General features: G+C 34.9%; 1 protein-coding gene across 1 annotated transcript in view; it reads right to left on the bottom strand.

Annotated features, from left to right (window-relative positions):
- The window catches only part of DCDC1 (doublecortin domain containing 1), a 436509-nt gene that overhangs the window by 190885 nt on the left and 226123 nt on the right, over positions 1-19501 (bottom strand). Inside the window, 3 exon segments of the mRNA XM_041722357.1 lie at positions 1308-1368; positions 12580-12698; positions 15199-15333. Of these exon segments, the coding sequence (XP_041578291.1) occupies positions 1308-1368; positions 12580-12698; positions 15199-15333 (315 nt within the window).

Here is a 19501-nt window from a genome sequence, read left to right as displayed (position 1 = left end):
GAAACACAGTCATACCATTTATTTACATATTGTGTATGGCTGCTTTCAAGCTACAAAGGCAGGGTTGAGAAATTGGGACACGAATTGCATGGCTCACAGAGCGTCAACTATTCAGTATCTGACCCTTCACAGAAGTTTTCCAACTCTGCTATATATATTCCACTGAATGTCACAATTTATTTATCCATTCATTCTACTGCTAATGAGCATTTCTGTAATCCCCATGTCGACGCTACTACAATTAGTGCTGCTATTAACATTTTAGTAATTATCTTTTCCCTAAGATACTGTATAGACATGTTGCATAGACAATGGGTTGTATAGACAAGTTCAAATTTAGTAGCTGTTGCCAGTTTTCCAAAGTGCTAATTTCTTCATTTTAATGACTAAGAAAACTGATGTGGATATCAAAAAGATACCTGCACCCCCATGTTTACAGCAACATTACTCACAATAGCCAAGATATGGAAATGACCTAAGTGCCAACTAATGAATGAATAAAGATGTGCTATATACAATGGAATATTAATCAGCCATGACAAAGAAGGAAATCCTGCCATTTGGTACCACGTGGATGGACCTTGAGGGCATTATGCTAAGTGAGATTAGTCAGACAAAGACAAATACTGCATTATATCACTTATATGTGGAATCTAAAAGAGCTGTACTCCTATAAACAGAGAAAGGAATAGAGGTTACGAGGGGCTAAAGGATGAGAGAATTGAGAGGTTGTTTATTGGTGCAAATTTGCAACTATTAGATTGATAAGTCCTGGAGACCTAATGCATAGCATCGTGATGATAGTTAACAATAATGTATTACATACTTGAAAGTTTTTTGAGAGTAAATCTTAATCTCCACAAAAAAAGACATAATTATTATATGATGTGATAGACATGTTAGTGAATGCTATAATAATCGTAGTGCAATATATAAAGTAACAAATCAACATTTTGTATGTCTTCAGTTTACACAGTGTTATATGTCAATTAGACCTCAATAAAAACAATCAATTTAATTTAAAATCAATAGAAATAAAAGAAAAAAAAAAACCTGGTGCCCTGAAATGCTGGGTTGTATCATAGTGATGAATTGGAAATAATTATTCTTGGTTTTAGAGAACTTGTATTTTAAATTCAAACAAAACCTCACAGGGAAGTACCGAGTTAAGTTAAATTCTAAACTTCTGCACACAGGGAATTATTTGTGCAGAAAAAACATTTCTTGCTTTTAACAATAAGAATATTTATAAGATTCTGGGAACAGAAAAATTTAGGAGTAAAAGCAGTAGCTTACGAAGTCCTTACCTTAGAATAAATGCAGCTGTCAGTTCCAAACACCCACTTCTGAGAATTATCTCCTTTATGTCTGTAATGAAAATGTAATTTAGAGACTGACAACTTTTCACCAGGCTGAAACGTTTTGTAGGTTTCAAATGAAAGGATCATTTTCCATATTCTGGCAGAAGGAGGACTGCCCAGACTCTCCCAAGGCTTCTACCATTATACCATCCTCACTGCTACCTCAGCAACTAAAGCTTTCCTTCCCTAAGACAACCTATTTCCTTGGTACCCAAAACAGTGGTGGTGGAGTTGGTGTGGTGGTGGTGGTAATGGTGTACATTACCCATGGCAACAGTAATTAAGAGTTTTAGAGAATAAATAGAATCAATAAAAATATAGAAACTCTGTCCCCCCAAAAGACCCTCTTTCTATGAGACAGAAAGAGGCTTAATAAAGTATGAGGATTAAGAGGATGGTTGGAAAATGATACCAATGGAAATTTAGGAACCTCAGGCAGCTGTTTCTGAAATAACCAGAAAATTTATTAAGGAATATCAAAATTTTTTAAACTAAATCTGAATAAAAAAGGAAAACTAGAATGCAATGAAGTTAATCATGCCTAAATTAACTAATCATGTATTCATTAATATTTAGAAACCTTACAAAGGTAGGACAAATGAATTAAATTAAGTGTAATGGGATGTTAAATAAGACTTTTCCTACTGCCTCGGAGTTTTGACAGAAACTTCAATGGTTGGGAATAAGAGGTGTCAGGTAATGCTCTATTCTAAAGCAAGGTGCTTTATGATCATCTGGGCAGAACATGTCAAGGCAGCAGTCCAAAACTGACTCAGTGTGCATTAGCCTTTTACCCACATCCAGTTTATATTAGAAAATATGTAGAATTCTTGGGCATATTGAGATAGATGCTTAATAATACTGTAGGTTTCCAAGTCCCTTCCCTCAAAATTTTGATTCTGAAGGTCTGGGCCCCCCAAAATATACATTAACAAATATTGCAAGTGACTCCAATGGTAAGAACTCTAAGGAATTTGGATGTGTGTGGTCTATTGACCAGACTTTTAAAAACACTGAACTAGAGTTATGACAGCAGCGGAGAGTAGGAAAGACTACATACTTGTTATAAAAGGAGAGCTGACTTGGTAACTGAATAAATGGGGTAGGGTTTAGGGTAAGTCCCAGATGTCAAATCTGGGTAAAGAAGAGGACAAATGACACTGTGAAAAGAAAGTGAATTTAGAATACAGAAGAGGAAGCAGGGATGTGAGAAAACACAGAGAGTTCTAATACTTAGGTAAACTTTCTTTATAAAGTATCTGTCAAGGTCAAACTGATCCCCAAACTAAGAATCTCATTCTCAGGCTTTAGACAAATGAAATTCTTGCTCCATTTCAGCGTTGAGTAGGATGAGGGGAGTATTAGGGGAGTCGGCCCTTCTGGAGACCTTTTTATGTTGTAATTGATAGAGGTAAAGACAAGCTTTTAAAAATTTTTTTGACTTAGGGTCCTGAACTAAAATGTATGATTATAATAAAGATATTCATTATCCAAGATAACATAGAGACTGACAATTTGAAGGAAACTGAGATGAATAAAGTGAGATAGAGAGATATGAAGTGAGCTGGTCAAAAAATCACAGGTAGTAACAAATAGGTATAGAACCCAGAGCATCTGACTTGCAGTTCAACATCTTCTCAATTAGATTGGAAAAGTGCTGGAATTAGACTGGAAAAGAAACTTGTGTCACTTGAAATTAAAAATGGAATCAACAGTTTAGACTCACTGATTAGAATTTGATTCATAATCTTTGTGACTTAAAACACTTTGGTATATGGGGATCCCTGGGTGGTTCAGCGGTTTAGCACCTGTCTTCCGCCCAGGGCGTGATCCTGGAGGCCCAGGATCGAGTCCCATGTTGGGCTACTGCATGGAGCCTATTTCTCTTTCTGTGCGTCTTCATGAGTAAATAAAATCTTAAAAAAAAAAACAAAACACTTTGGTATGAACATAGATTTTTTTTTAAACTATCAACTTAAAAAAAAAAAGATTGTATTTATTCATTTGAGAGAGAGAGAGAGAGAGAGAGAGAAACCATGAGCAGGAGGAGGGGCAGAGGGAGATGTTGAGCAGGGAGCCTGATGACTCGGGGCTTCATCCCAGGACCCTGAGATCATTACCTAAGCCAAAGGCAGACTCCTTAACCAACTGAGCCAGCCAGGCACCCCAGATTTTTTTTTATATACTTGTGTTCATATAATCACTAAATATTCTCAGACTATACAAATTCTTCTGAGGTACTGAAAAAGCTCATGTTTCAACCACTAAATGAAGAAATAATAAAAACATTATTGCTGGTCATTAAGGCTGTCAATCCCAAGCTTATAACTACTTTTCTTTTAAAAATAACAACAGAGTGACTGCTGTAATGCTTTGATGGAAATGTTCTGGGTTTTGATAAAACTTAGTTCATTTTAATTTAGAATGGTTATAGCTCAGTACAACATTATTGCTTACAGGCAATTCCTCCTGTTGCATAAATTATTGTGAGTATATTTCTTCAAGATAAATAAAGTGGAAAATGATAATTTTTCAAAGTGTAAGACATCTGCAATTGGTAATAAATGTACTGATGCTGTCAAAAGCTATAAAATTCAGAATTTTGTCTTTTAATTGAATTATAGTGTTGACTTGAGGATGAGTGTGATTATAAAAACATTAACTACATCAATTTGAGTTTTGATTTCCTGAATTTGTAGCATCTTTTTCCCAAATAACTGCATCAATTCGAGTTTTGATTTTCTGAATTTGTAGCATCTTTTTCCCAAAAAATAATATAACAAGAGAGATGTTCACCAGATTGTCAACAATGTGAGGGCAGAGACCACATGTGTCCTTAGAGCTGATCACAGTGCCAGGCATATGATAGGAGATTAAAGATATCTTTGAATAAATAAATATATATGTGAATAAAGTGTCAAAATGTTATCACCTTAAAAATTAATAATAAGGCCACTACAAAAAATGTTTTGAATTTAATATACGGCAGTTTAGGGTATTTTCTTAGTGCGTAGCTAAAGAACATAAATTATACCTTGATTAAGAAAAAAATCTGAAAGAAACATAAGTTTCCTTGCATTTCTCAAGTATTATCACAGCTCAAATTCTGTTCAAGAATAGACTAGGAAATTTTGCAAACACGTAGTTTCAAATCATATATAAACCTGTGAGTTTGCTAGTAATTTCCCTATCAGGAGTCTCTCTATACATACATAAATTCAACCTTTAAATTTTATTACCAAAGTTATAAAAAACAAATCTCTCATGTGGCATCTATACTAGCCAGGATAACAAGATAATCATTCTAATATATAATAACTTATTTTAAAAATAAAATTCCTACAAATAAAAATGCAACTATTTATTTTTCAAGATATTTTACATGTAAAGAAATCAAACTTAGATCCAATGTGCAGTGATGCTCATATGAGATTGAATTAGAAAATACCACAAAATTTCCTCTTCTTGGTGAATAAGTGGCAAGCTAAAAAGGTTTTTTAGAGAGAAACAGATAAATATTATAACATGTGCTGGACTAAATTCTGGTCCTGGATCTGACATTAACTAGATTAGATATATGACCTTTCTAGAACATTTATTCTCTAGGGGACGTGGAATTTCTTATAAAGATAATAATATTATTGTCATTATCACAACCAACACCATCACCACTCTTACTACTTCTACTAATAAAGAAGGGTTTAGAAAAGATGCTCTTTAGAACCCTCCCTTCTCTGACAGCATAGGACTTCCAAGACTAGTCACATACTCTCCTTTTACAGGTCAGGAGAGAATTATCTGCCCTAGGAAACTTGCTCATTGAATATGCATGCATATGCATTTTACTATTTATAGGAATCTACAAAATGTGTGTGTACACACACACACACACACACACATACTTTTTTTTCTTTGAAATATGCCATTTATCAGGGAGTAGAGGCAAGAAGGCAGCCCATAACCACAATTCAGTTTGGGAAATCTCATAGGCTAAATAAAGCTCATTATTTCCCAGTTGACTATAAGGGGGATCATCATCATCATGCTTCACAATTACAAATCTATTTTCCCAGACAGATTCAGATAGCTCTGGCATCTTCCAATTCTACCTGGACCAAAAGTAGGATCCATAGAGAACAGAGGAAAAGGATTTCCCCTCCATGATTCTTCTTAACATAGTTGGAGTAGAGGTAAGAAATTTGATCCATCAATCCAACTGTGAAGTTACACAATCTTCTATATGTTTGAATATTATTTTAACATCCAATGCATGGCAAATGGTCCTTTCTACAATTGTGCAGTCTGTCCTTCTCCTTTATTTTAACTCTTAGCCTCCTAAACTTCAAGACTTGACTAAAGAGATGATTTTCAGTCTCTCTGATTCCCTGGTGATGTGCTGTTTTCCTGTCTATTTGTCTTTTCGTCTCTGCACCTAGCAGTACACAGATACACTTGCTGGTTGTAGTTAATGGTGTCCTTAGAGCAGTGTTCATTTAACCTACTCTAGGTTAATGTTGGCTGGCTATCACTCCATTTTCAGCAAGACCTACATGGGATGGGGGGGGGGCAGTAGATGAAAAACATCTAATAACTGAAAGATTCACATTGAAATAAGGAAGACAGTAAAGACTATGAGACTGGTAATAGAAAAATGAATGAAGCAGGCTAGAGCTAGTGTGAGGGCTATTATTTCAAACAGTGGAGAATGCAGCAAACCAAGGGTATATATCCCATCTGAATCTGTTTCTATATCATTGGTATCATGAGACAATGAAAGCCCAGTACTGCTCATTCTTCTGATTTTTTTCAATAAAAGACAAAAATATGTATTTTTTTGTGTAAAATCTCCCTATTTCTATGGACTCACAACCAATTAAAAAATTACAATAATGTGCAGGCCAAACAAAATCTCTAAATTTGTAGTCTCCATAATCTAATCTCTGTGTGTAGATGGATGGATGGTGTGTGTGTGTGTGTGTGTGTGTGTGTGCTGCTTTAAATTAGTTTGTGAATTTAACACTAAAAGCCAGATTCAACATATCCACATTCTTTAAAAATGAAGCAAAATCAAGATTAAATGGTGGCCTTATTAAAGGACTTTGATGCAACTGGTTTTTGTCTGTAAGATATCCAAAATATCTTTTAGGAAGAAGCATCTTTGATTTTAATGCCTATGATTTTCATAATTTTCTATGATTTTCAGATCACTTGGTAATGGCATCATTGGTTTGCCTTTCATCTACTCATAGCCAGATGTACATCACAGGAAAAATATTAAATATACAAATATGTGCAAGCACTTGCTATATTGAATAAGAATAAGATGAGTGACACCAAATGAGACATAACCGAACTAATGAGGCATGATATGTTTACAATATTCTCTGTGAGTTGTCAGGTTGCTACTTTAAGTGCTAGTTCTATTATTTTTAGTTTTTAAAAGACTATATCTTGATTCATAGCTTTTAAGGTCATATTATACTACTTAGGAGAAAAGGAAAAAATTTTGTCTCTGGAAGTTGCATGAGGATATTTATGTTATTTATAATAAAATATGGTTGTGTTTTTTTTAAAAAAAGACAAACAGGCACTTCAGATACTCTGGAAAAAATAAATATACTTGAAAGTACCAGAGGTGAGGTAATCTCTAAAATTCTTGGTCCCTATTGCTTTCTAAAAAACAAAATGTAGCTTCACAGTTAGCTAGAACTTCTAGTTTTCCAAATTTTCTACTATTTACTTCCACCTTGCAATAGGTGTTGTTTCTCAGATAAAAATCAAGTTGCAGGGCAGCCTGGGAGGATCAGCAGTTTAGCACCAACTTCGGCCCAAGGCATGATCCTGGAGACCCGGGATCGAGTCCCACATCGGGCTCCCTGCATGGAGCCTGTTTCACCCTCTGCCCGTGTCTCTCTACCTCTCTGTCTCTCTGTTTCTCATGAATAAATAAATAAGATCTTTTAAAAAATCAAGTTGCGTTAATATAAAGGCAAATAGTCTTCATTTGCATTGGGATCCTCTCTTCTCCCCCTGACACCGCCCCCCCCATCCTACCTCTCTCCTTCTCTCCCTCTCTCCTTTCCTTCTTTCCAGGATTAAATAAAATCTTTTCTTGTAAACGGAGATTTTTTTCAAGTTAACTTACTGCAGTTTTTAAAAAATTATCATCTCTTTTCTTGTCCAGGCTCTCTTCTCTCTAGGTAGCAAGGATGTCTTTTGTGGTTTTAGTCCCACCCAGATCCATGACAATCCTGGCCAGAGTAGGAAATAACCCCAGCGGACTAAGGCCAGATTGGCACTGATTTCAGTATCCACTAAGTCCAGGGAGAGCCCTGGACATGAAAAGCTTGTTCCTCAAGCTATATATAACCTTCCCAGACACCTGGCATTTTGACCTGGACCATTGGTCGACCATTCCACTGAGAGTGCTCCTCCCCCACCACTTCCCTCTAAAGTAAGTATTCAGTCATTCCTTACCTATCATTTTGATTTTTCTTTTGTTTGTTCCCCTAGTTTGTCTTTTTTGTATTTTTCAAAACAGCTTTTTGAGAAATAGCTGACACACAATATTGTAAAATACTGCACAATTGACAGACATATTTGAAGTGTAAAATTTGACAAGTTTTGAAACTTGTATATACCTGTTAAAACATCATAACAATCAAGATAATGAACATACCTATATCCATCTGTCCCCAAAGTTTCCTTGTGCCCCTTGGAATCCCAGAGTCCTATCTCTTCTCACCTTCCTATCTTCAGGCAAACACTAATCTGCTTTCTAGATTAGTTACCATTTTCTAAAATCTTATATACATGGAATCAAGCAATATACTCCTTTCATTGTTTGGCTCCTTTCCTTCAATATAATTACTTTGAGATTCACTGTTACATGTACTAAGAGTTGGTTCCTCTTTATTACTGATTATTACTATTGGTATCCTTTTTATTCCTTTTGTTTACTATTTTATCATACGGATACACCATAATTTATTTATCTGTTCACCGATGGATGGACACTTGTGTTGTTTCCAGATTTTACTTTGGCTTTAGAAATAAAGCTGCTTGAATGTTCACTCATGTACAAGTTCTTTGTAAGGATGTATGCTTTCATTTCTCTTAAGTGAATTTCTAGGAGTGGAATGGCTTGGCAATAACATAGATACATGTTTACACCTGAAACATGTATATATCTGCACATGAGCATGTATATATGCATGTATTTTAGTAAATTACCAACTCTTTTTCAAAATGACCACCATTTCATATTTCTACTAAATATGCATGAGCATCGTCTTTGTTCCCTATCTTCCCAACACTTGGTATGGTCAGTCTTTTAAACATTAAACATTCCTATATATGTAGTGGTACTTGATTGTACATTTATTTTGCATGCAAATAATTATTAACACTTTTTAATATGCCAACTGTATCTCTTACTTGTTAAAGTATTTGTCCAAAAAAATAAAATAAAATAAAATAAAGTATTTGTCCAAATCATTTATCTGACTATGTTTTTCTCAAGTTGTGTGTGTATACTTTAGGATATACGTTATTTGCAAATATTTCCTCTTTCTGTGTAGCCTGCCTTGCCAATCTTTTAATAGTATCTTTCAAAGAGCAAACATTCTTAATTTTATTTTTTTTTAAGATTTTATTTATTTATTCATGAGAGGCACACACACACACACACAGAGGCAGAGACACAGGCAGAGGGAGAAGCAGGCTCCATGCAGGGAGCCCAACAGATCGAGCCCTGGGACTCGATCCTGAGTCTCCAGGATCACACCCTGGACTGAAGGCAGCGCTAAACCGCTGAGCCATCAGGGCTGCCCAAATTCTTAATTTTAATAGAGTCCAATTTATTAATTTGTATCTTTGTGGATCATGCTTTTGGTATCATGTCAAAGAAAGTTTTGGCTAACGCAAGATCATATATGTTTTCCAATGTTTTCATCTATAATATGTAGAGTTTTATATTTAGTTCTATGATCCCTTTTGAGTTAATTACTATATATAGTGTGAGATATATGGATCAAAGTTCCTTTTTTTTTTAACATATGGATATCCAGGGGGATCCCTGGGTGGCGCAGCGGTTTGGCGCCTGCCTTTGGCCCAGGGCGCGATCCTGGAGACCCGGGATCGAATCCCACATCGGGCTCCTGGTGCATGGAGCCTGCTTCTCCCTCTGCCTGTGTCTCTGCCTCTCTCTCTCTCTCTGTGACTATCATAAAAAAAAAAAAAAATCTTTAAAAAAAAAAAAAAACATATGGATATCCAGGTGTTCCATCACTATTTGTCCAAAAAAATTTTTTTTCTCCAATGAATCTCCCACTTTTATCAAAAATCAGTTAACTATATATGTGTGGATCTATCTAGGGATGCTCTATTCTGTTCCATCAATGTAACTGTATACTTTAGTGCCAACAGCATACTGTTTTCATTATTATAGTTTTATCATAAGTCTTGAGACCAGATAAAATAGTTCTTCTACCTTTGTTCTTTTCCAAAATTATTTTGCCTATTTTAGATTCTTTCTGTATGACTTTTTAAATTAGCTTGATCACTTCTATAAAATAAACCTGCTAGGATTTTGATTGAGATTGCATTTAAGTATATGGAGGAGAATGGATATCATAATAATACTGAGTCTTTTGATTCATGAATGCAGTATTTTCATGCATCTATTAGGTCTTTAATTTCATTTAGCAATGTTTTGTAGTTTTCTTTTTTTTAGAAAAAAGATTTTATCTATTTATTCATGAGAGAAACAGAGAAAGAGAGAGAGAGAGACAGAGAGAGGCAGAGACACAGGCAGAGGGAGAAGCAGGCTCTATGCAGGGAGCCTGACATGGGACTCGATCCCGGGACTCCAGGATCACACCCTGAGGCGAAGGCAGGCACTCAACCGCTAGGCCAACCAGGCATCCCTGTTTTGTAGTTTTCTTTTCTTTTCTTTCTTTTTTTTTTTTTTTTGTAGTTTTCAATGCAGAAGTCACACACATATTTTGTCTGATTTATCCTTAAACATGTCATATCTTTGATGTTATTATAAATGGTGTTTTTAAATTTCAATTTTCAAAATTGTTAGTTGCCAATATATATAAATACAAGCAATATATGTATGTTGATCTCAAGTTCTCAAACTTGCCAAACTCATTTATTAGCTCTAAAAACTTTTTGTACATTTCATAGGATTTTCTACATAGGAATCATGTTATCTGAAAACAAAGATAATTTAACTTCTTTTATTCATATCTAGATGTATTTTATTTCTTTTCCTTTTCTTCTTATACTGGCTAAAAGTTTCCATGTAATGCTGAGTAGATCAGAGTGGACAACTTGGTTGTTTCTTCATGTTTCTTGTCCTTGGAATTTGTTGAATTTCTTGGATCTGTGGATTATAGTTTTCACAAAATTTGGAAAATTTTAAGATATCATTTCTTCCAATATTTGTCCCTGCTTCTTCCCTTCAGAGACTCTACTTACTCACAGAATAAGCCATATTAAGTTTCTCATATCTCACTGATGGTCCATTCTTTTTTTCCCCAATATTGCGTCTCTCTGGCTTTCATTGTAAGTAGTTTCTATTGCTATCTGTTCAAGCTTACTAATATTTTCTTCAACAATGTCTAATCTACCACTGCTTACAGCATATTTCATTTCATAAACTGTAGTTTTCATCTCTGGAAATTCAATTTGAGTCTTTTTATATCTTCCATGTATCTATTAACATGCTCAATTTTTCCTTTAGCTTCTTAGGTATATGGAATACAATTACAAGAAGCATTTTAATTTCCTCTGTCCATTTCTGGATCAGTTACAACTTATTGACTTTTCTCTTTCTTATAACCATGGACAACATCAGCTGAAACATCACTGGGTTCCATGTTCAATGGTTTGAACCTGTCATTATCACTGCAAGTTGATTCTTGTTTTGTCTCCAGTTACAGCACTGATTCTGCCCCAGAAATCTTGTTACCCACTCCACATATAGTACCCCAACAAATTGGGAACTGCCATGGGAAATATGAGTTTAGAACCCTACTAGCACTAACTAGTTTGCATGATACCAGCATACTGTCTCCCTCTCCCTTCTGTCTAAGTTTCCTAATCAATATACTCCTACTCATCTATGGAGGTATTTACTACCACATGTGGCACTCAATAGCAATTACTTGTCTGGACTTTGACCCATCAGCAATGTAGCCTTGTGGCTAAGAGTGGGTTATGGAGTCTGACCTCTTGAGTTTGCATTCCTCTTTCAGGTTGTTGTTAGGATTAAATGTGACAATAAAATATAAAGAAATTAGAATAGTTTCTGGTTCAGAATTTTATTGTTGTTGTCGTTGTTGTTAGTTTGAGAAGTACAGGTAAGATTTATATCAAGGAATCTGACTCTATAAACAACATTCTTAACCATTATGTGATATTCTAATAACTATTGGACTTTCTGCTCTGTTAAAGAAAATGTCCCTTCTGTAGTTGTGGTTGGGCTGGTTTCTTTTGTGCCTAGGTGCCCTAGTTCTGGTTTTGGCCGAAAGCACATCCTATGTAGAAGTAGTTGGATAATAGCTTTCTAAGTCCTGAAGCACAGTAGAATTTGTTTTTGTCAATGTTAGATGAAATCAAAAGACAAATGGGCAAGAAAAAAAAGTACCTAGGAAATAAGATTTCTAAACCATTGGTGATAAATCAACTTTCTTCTTTACTGCTATTTTTTTGCTAAATCTAGTTTTCATTTTTAATTTGATTTTCCCAAGTCAGTAAAAATGGATTGGAAAGAGACTTCTATTGCCCTACATATTAGCAATTTTCTGTCTTCTCAATTTTTCTTTCCTAGTTCAGTATTTCATATTCAGAAGATTTAGAGAAGGTTAAGAATACACATAGAACATTAAATATTTAAATTAACAATAAAAATGGATATAAAGAAAATGAGTTCCAATAATTATAGACTAAAGCAGCAGTTTGTCTACAACATAGGTACACATTGAACGCCAACATTTCTCTTTTAAAAATACCTAGAAAATACGACCAAATTAAGTGGCATACATTTTCAAGCTTGTTTTAGATTAGAAAAATTAATATTGATATTATGAACACAAATTTAAACACCTAATGAATATTCCATCTAAATTGGTAGGCATCATGATTTGACTGTTTGGAAATCTTAAAATTAACATTTATTATTTTGAGCTAAATAGTTCATAAGCATTACCTTTTCTGTAGGATTAATTTATACCCTTCTAGTGATGTTCCCTCAGCAGCCTTGACTCTGATTGGATGACCAATAGCTAGGCAGCCCTGCGTTATCACCCGGCTCAGGATCATTCCAGTCTTCCAATGAATAGAGAGGGGGGAGAAAGGTCTAAATAAGTTAAAAGAACCAGAAAATTCAACAATGTGTCACAAATAGTGAGGTCATTATGCCTGGATAACCCCGGATATTAACAGTTGCTGAAAGTGAAACACTACCCACAACTTAGCAGTCAGCGAGCCCTGCTCAGAATCAGTGATCTTCTGTCCGACAAGGGTGGCATTTTACAGTTCAGCGCAAAATAAAACAGACCTTGATATCTTCATTTGTCCTTTTTTTCTGTGCATATTTCACAGTGCAGCGATTTGGGGTCCATCATGTGTCACTTGTTATAGTTATAACTACAGAGCTTACTTGAAATATGTATGCACAGAGGGAAAAAAAAGTGCAGTGAACTGAAAAGATTGAAACAAATCCTTAACCTTTGTACCAATTTAAAGTTTTACTCTGAGTTTAAATACCATGGGTTAAACATTTTAAGGTAGTTTGTGAAGTGCTTTTGTTTTGAATATTAGGATACTCTGATAAGGAAATGGATTGGGAATATCGTTTAAATGGCCATTTTCTTACTTAGGGAATCAACAACACATTTTAAATAAGTGACAACCACTGAGGAATTTATTTACACACACTGAAGATTTAAAGCATGCAAACCTGTTTATCCTAACAGGTAAAAATATTTATTTTGAAGAAAAGGAGAGAGCATTCAATCTAAAAAGATTTTCCAAATTGCTTTCTTCTTTGCACATAACTTTTCTCATGTTTTTGCTATGTGCTAAAAAAATATATGATAACTTAGGAAAAATATTTTTTAAATTTTTGGTTCTAATAAACACTGGATGGAATCCTCATTTGAACATGCTTGTCTATACAGGAAGAAATCTGCTTGGGGAAAGGATAAAAGAATATTTATCAAGCACTTCTATATACCAGATACTACACTAGCACTTCACACATGCTTTCTCATTAATCACCACACAACTGGGCAAGATAGGTATGACTAACTTCATTTTATAGAGAAGGAAACAACAGTATAGTGCAGCTAAATAACTTTCTCAAGGTCATATAAGGGATTCTAATTCCCATTTAATTCCCATCCCCTCTAACTCCAAAACCCATACTCTTTTCAGTAAGCATTTCAATTATTTTTGAGAAAATTTTAGACAAGTAAAGGTTTTTTGCTATCATGAAATTCTAGAAACAGATAAAAATATGAGATCTAGAAAAGAACTTTCCATATCAACTGGTCCAACTCCTTTCAGATAAGACTAAAGCCCAGCTACGGTGTGTGACTTACTTGAGGTCACACAAGTTTCAGTGGCAAAGCTAACACTAAAACACGTCCATTATACTCATAAATTGGCCAAATACAGAGCAGTGTTTTATATTACAGTGAAAAGGTGTAAGTTTTGAAGTCATATAGACCAAGAATCTTTCCTCTGCCTCTTACTAGCCTCAGTTTTTTCAGCTGTATAATGTATAAGATTAAATGAGACAATAAATACATAGAAGATGCCTAACATAAAGCAGATGTTTAACAAAATGGCAAATATTGTTATAAAATCTGAAACAAGATGCATCTAGTTAAAAGAATCTTCAAGTTGGAAATAGATTGAAGAAGTATCTCATCTAACTTCATTCCTCCTTGATATATGAAATGAATATTTCTTGGTGCCTTTATATCTTAATTACTCTATATTTTTGTTCTTAGTTCTCAGAGAATCAAAAACTAACAGTTAAGGGCAATCCAGATTTCATTTGAGAAAAGAGTTGCAACCTCTCCCCTCCCCAACAAAGTAGCAACAAACTTGCCTGAGTGACTCTGTACCCACAGAAGTGCTAAGAAGAGGCAAAAATAATCTATAGTGAGGGGACAAACAAAGACAAAAGAAGGGTAGATACAAACTGCACCATCTCCTTCCAGACATAAATATTTGGTGGCAATTACAAAACATATTTCAATAGTAAGAAGGAAGGGCAGAGCAATTATGTGTTCTCAATTTAAATCAGATTCATTGTATAATAGTAAAGTTAAAAAATTAAATAGTGTCAATACATGGGTATAAAATTTAGTGTGTTAGTCATTGTTCACATTTTATACTCAGGAATTTCTCTTAAAACTGTCCTTATAAAGACCATACACTGTCCTTATATGATGCTAATCCAACAGACTCCATGGAGCTCATCAGTGAAGACTAAGGAGTGAAAGCAAATGACATTCAGACAAATTTCATGAAAATGATGAGTTTTTGGACTGTATATAAGCTTTATACTGAGTTTAAATACTCTTGGAGTATGAGCTAATCAGTACATCTGAAAGTGAATTGAATGCACCCGTGGGGATCTACAGAAGCCCTCTGCACTAGACAAATCAGGAGCAGAGAAGTAGCATTCATAACAGTCAAGAATTTATCATGCTTTCACTTGCATGCTTGTGTGCATGAGAGCAACAGGAGCTGGAGCTACACTGTGAGCCAGGAACCATGGGAAGTCACTCGGGGACAGCCGACATTTGGGTACCTTCGTAATCAGCCACACACTGGCTGCAGGCGACAGGATGGAAGGCACTGTCTGACCTCCCTGGCTCGCTTCCCTAGATGAGGAGCTCCGCCTTCTGATGGAAACAGTGGCATGAAGGACAATATTGGGATCCACCTACACCATGAGAAGAAATACGCACTTTTTAAACTTACAGTCAGAAAGTCCACCCTCTTCAACACACTTACCCCAAACAGGTTATCTTAGAACATTATATTTCTGATTGAGAAGGTCTCTTTTGAACCAGTAGTGCCCAATCCCATGTAATTCAATTCAATTTGTTGAGTGTCAGCTCTGACATGCAAGGCCCTATACTGTGTGGTATGGGATATTAGAAAATATTTTTCCTGACCTAGAGAAACTTGCAACAGAAGAGTCAATAACACACACACACACACACACACACACACACACACACACACACACGGGCAGACATTGGATTATAGAATAGGGACATCAAAGGAGAGCAGTTAAGAGTCCCCACAATCTCCTAAGAATAAAGGGATGGAAGTTGAGAATTTTGTTATACTTATGGGAATGGACAGGAGGGGGCTAACTAGTAAGAACAGCATCCATGCCTCCTCTATTTATTATCGGACTACATACGTCAAAAATATTGTACACCTTCTAGCATTTCCCACTTAGACATGATTGTAAAATTAATTCACAACACCTGTAGAAATTCTACTTCATATTTATCTCTTAAAAGATTTTATCTATTTGAGAGAGCGAGTGAGTGCACACACATGAGCACCAGTGAGGAGAGAGGCAGAGGGAGAGGGAGAAGCAGACTCCCTGCTGAGAAGGGAGCCTAATGCAGGGCTCCATTCCAGGACCCTGGGATCATGACCTGAGCTACCTGGGTACCACTCTACTTTACATTTAATAAACTTTTCCACTGACTTAAATGATCATTTTTTCTTAGCAATTATACTAAATTTTTAAGTATCACTATTTATTTGTATAGGATTATGGGAACCCATTAGTTTATACTTTAAACCTAATAAATGGCATTGCTTCAATAACAATTTACATTATTTTCTAATACTAAAAAGTGTATTCTAAATCTGTGCTAATACTAGATATTTGCTGAGTAGCAACTGATTCTTAAAAATACAAAAATCAAATAACAATTTAAAAGGTAATATTCACAAATGTGATCAGGCAATAACAAAAGGGTATAACTAATAAACTTGGTAATTATTCTACAATGGAAGATAGTCACTCCTCAAGAGAAGAAAATGTCTTAGGACTCCTATATGTGAAAATAAAATTTTAAAAATATAGAAACCCTACAACATAAACAGATTTGACTTACAGCTCTTTGATTGTGTATTCCCCAGTTAGCTAGTAGTGGCTGGATTCTGGAGGGAAATCCCCCATAGTTTCTGAACAATGATAAACTATATTCTACTAATCCACCCACCACAGGACTCAGCATTTAAAGTGGCACTCTTACTCAACCTCCTAACTCCAAGTTGCCATCACACTCTAAACTCTCCTCTGCAACAGGGAGGAAGATTGTTTTGACTGGAATTAGTCAGAAGATCCGTACTGCCAACTGCTTCTTTGTACAGCACCTGCTGCCAGCGCCTAAATTCTTGTTATCTCCACAACATGGTTTAATCTTTTAACAGTTGGCTTATTGGTAAGAGCGAAGGGGTCCTTTGTGTCTGTCTTGGGTTGGCACCCAGTATTAACACCATGCTGTTCTTCGGGAGATATTTTGCTGGACAGTTCCCAAGTGATTCTACATAGACCAGACACAGCCAGGGCCACTAACTCAGCTTCATTGCCTGTTATTAAAAGAAAAAAATCTTGCCAAGTCTGGGGTTCTGATACACTTATAATTGACAATAGCCATTAAATTTCAATTCATGACTTTACCTTCTTTTCTCTTGTTAGTTTAATCGGATAGTTTACCTTTAGACCAAACATTTATGAAAGTGGGGGAAAAATAAAAACTGTGGAAATTTCAATTGATAAAAGAAAGGTGTTCTGACAACCTGCAATATGGTATGCTGTCTATGCATGTGTGCACACACACATATGTGTATGACAGTATTTATGTTGAGACTGTTCTCTAAAAATGTATCACATACATATATATGTGTATATACACATATATATATACACAGGATATATATATATATATATATATATATATATATATATATATATGATGCATGCATATTCTGGGCCTTTTAAAACTTCTTATTTAATTTTATTTTCCCAGATTACTAATGAAAGTGGAGCAGCCTTTGATATTCCTATGCAAGTTCAAATAACAAGAGAACCACTTATGGTCTTTACTTACAGATCTGAGGAATAAAACACAGGACAGTGAAATTTTTCTTGAAAGGAGTAGCTCACAGATCACACCCTTTATTGTAACCAAATTGTTTACTACATGGAAATTTTATAAGGTTTTTCACTCTTGAGAGTGAATTTAGGCCCAAGTTAAAAAAAATTGACATACAGATTAAAATCACAACTATAAGAAATGTTATAAAATCTCTTTCCTGTGTCCCTAATGTTCATTCTTTTGTTTTCATTCCCTAAATCTATAGCTGATCAATACATCCACCTCAAAGGCCAAGAACTGGAAAAGTCTAAAGGCAGAAAAACACCAGTGAGTACGTAATTATGCTACCAAACAAGGCAAAATACCTAAGATATCAATATTCAGTCCTCATTAGCTTCCAACTATTGGTCTAAAAATAAGGAAGGGACTTGGGATTTTATTTAAAGTTCTGTGTCCTATGCTAAGGACAATCAGTTCAAAATTAAAATTAAAATTTTGTGTTTTCCCCCAGCATAAATTATTTGTAGAAAGTATTATTTTTCAATGACTTGCTCTCCAAAGAAATAGGAGAGTAAAAAATTGTTCATTTTTGTCCTGGCCTCCTTTGTGACATATAATTTATTCTGCTAGCATCCATGACTACTTCCAAGTTATAAGTCTATAACTCATAACAAGTATGCCATAATTTTTAAATCATTATTTGGTACTGTCCTCACCATTTTCATACCAGAGGTTGTCACTAATGTCCTGCTAAAGTTTGATTATACCAAAAGGCTAGTATCAAAATATGTTTTCTTTCCATTTTGGTAGAATGCATTACCCGCTAAACACTGAGTCCGTTTTTCTGCTATTTTCCCCCATAACCAGGCATTACTCAAACTATTCTTCTCATGAAATGTTTTTTCTTTCATCTTAACTACCATGAAGTTTAAATCTCTTCCAGTACATAGAAATATTTCATTGCCCTTAAACTGAAGCAATCTAAAAATGTAACAATAGAGAACTATTGCAAGATGTATTTGCCAAATTGTCAATTTGTAGTAGATTCCAAATCTTTTTTTTGAAATGGATAAAAGAGCAACAGGTTGTAATTGTTGGGGTTATATCTAGCTCCCACATTACTAATAGGGATTATATGTTCCAAATTTTTCTCTGTAGGAAAGGTTTTACTTGTCAATAAGAGATTTAAAAGAACAGTCAGGGGTTGGGCACTGATATCTCTATCTCAAGCCAATTTTAAAACGTATGCATCAAGAATATCGGCTTTTGCCTCCTCTTTCTACCCCTGTTGTAATCCTCTTAGTGTCTTCTTTACCACAATGAGCATCAAGATTCTACAATAAAAGGCCTTATAGATATCTATCACCTCTGCTAGAATCTTTCTTTAAAAGTGCTCCATTTCAGGTTATTAAATTACTATTTCCAATGCACTGATCACCTCTCTGTACATAATTGGAGATGCTTTTCTGAAAGGATTGTAAAGGTTTCATAGCTTTAGGGGAGGGCCACTTTTCTTTGAAAGCTTCTTTTTACTAGCCAGCTTATCAAATCATTGCTTTCTTATACCACTATTTTGGTTGGACTGAAATTTTATTCAAAACCAATTTCTTCTTCTAAAAATATAATAGTGTACATACTTTTATTTAAGATGAGAGGTTTCTCATTTTCACTGAATCATTAAAACCAGTTAATAATGGTGAAATAACTGGATTGTTATTCTCTAATGTTTCAACATTAGAAAATAATAGTTTTAAAGTCCTACATTGGCACAGAATCAAAAAAAAGAAGCCTCCTTTGAGTTCTTTTTCTCTGATAACTCTTTAATATCCTTTTTTTTTTCCAGGTTTGAGATGATTTCTGTTGAATGAGTTAATTAGCTAGTGAATTCAATTTCATCTAGCTAACTCTGAACTTCTAGATATTGCAGCAATGACAAGGAAGATTGGAATGCCCTTTGGCCTTGAGAAATGTCTAATCCAG

This window comes from Vulpes lagopus, chromosome 11, assembly GCF_018345385.1.
Source record: "Vulpes lagopus strain Blue_001 chromosome 11, ASM1834538v1, whole genome shotgun sequence".
NCBI lineage: Eukaryota > Metazoa > Chordata > Mammalia > Carnivora > Canidae > Vulpes > Vulpes lagopus.
This window is presented reverse-complemented; position numbering and strand designations above follow the sequence as displayed.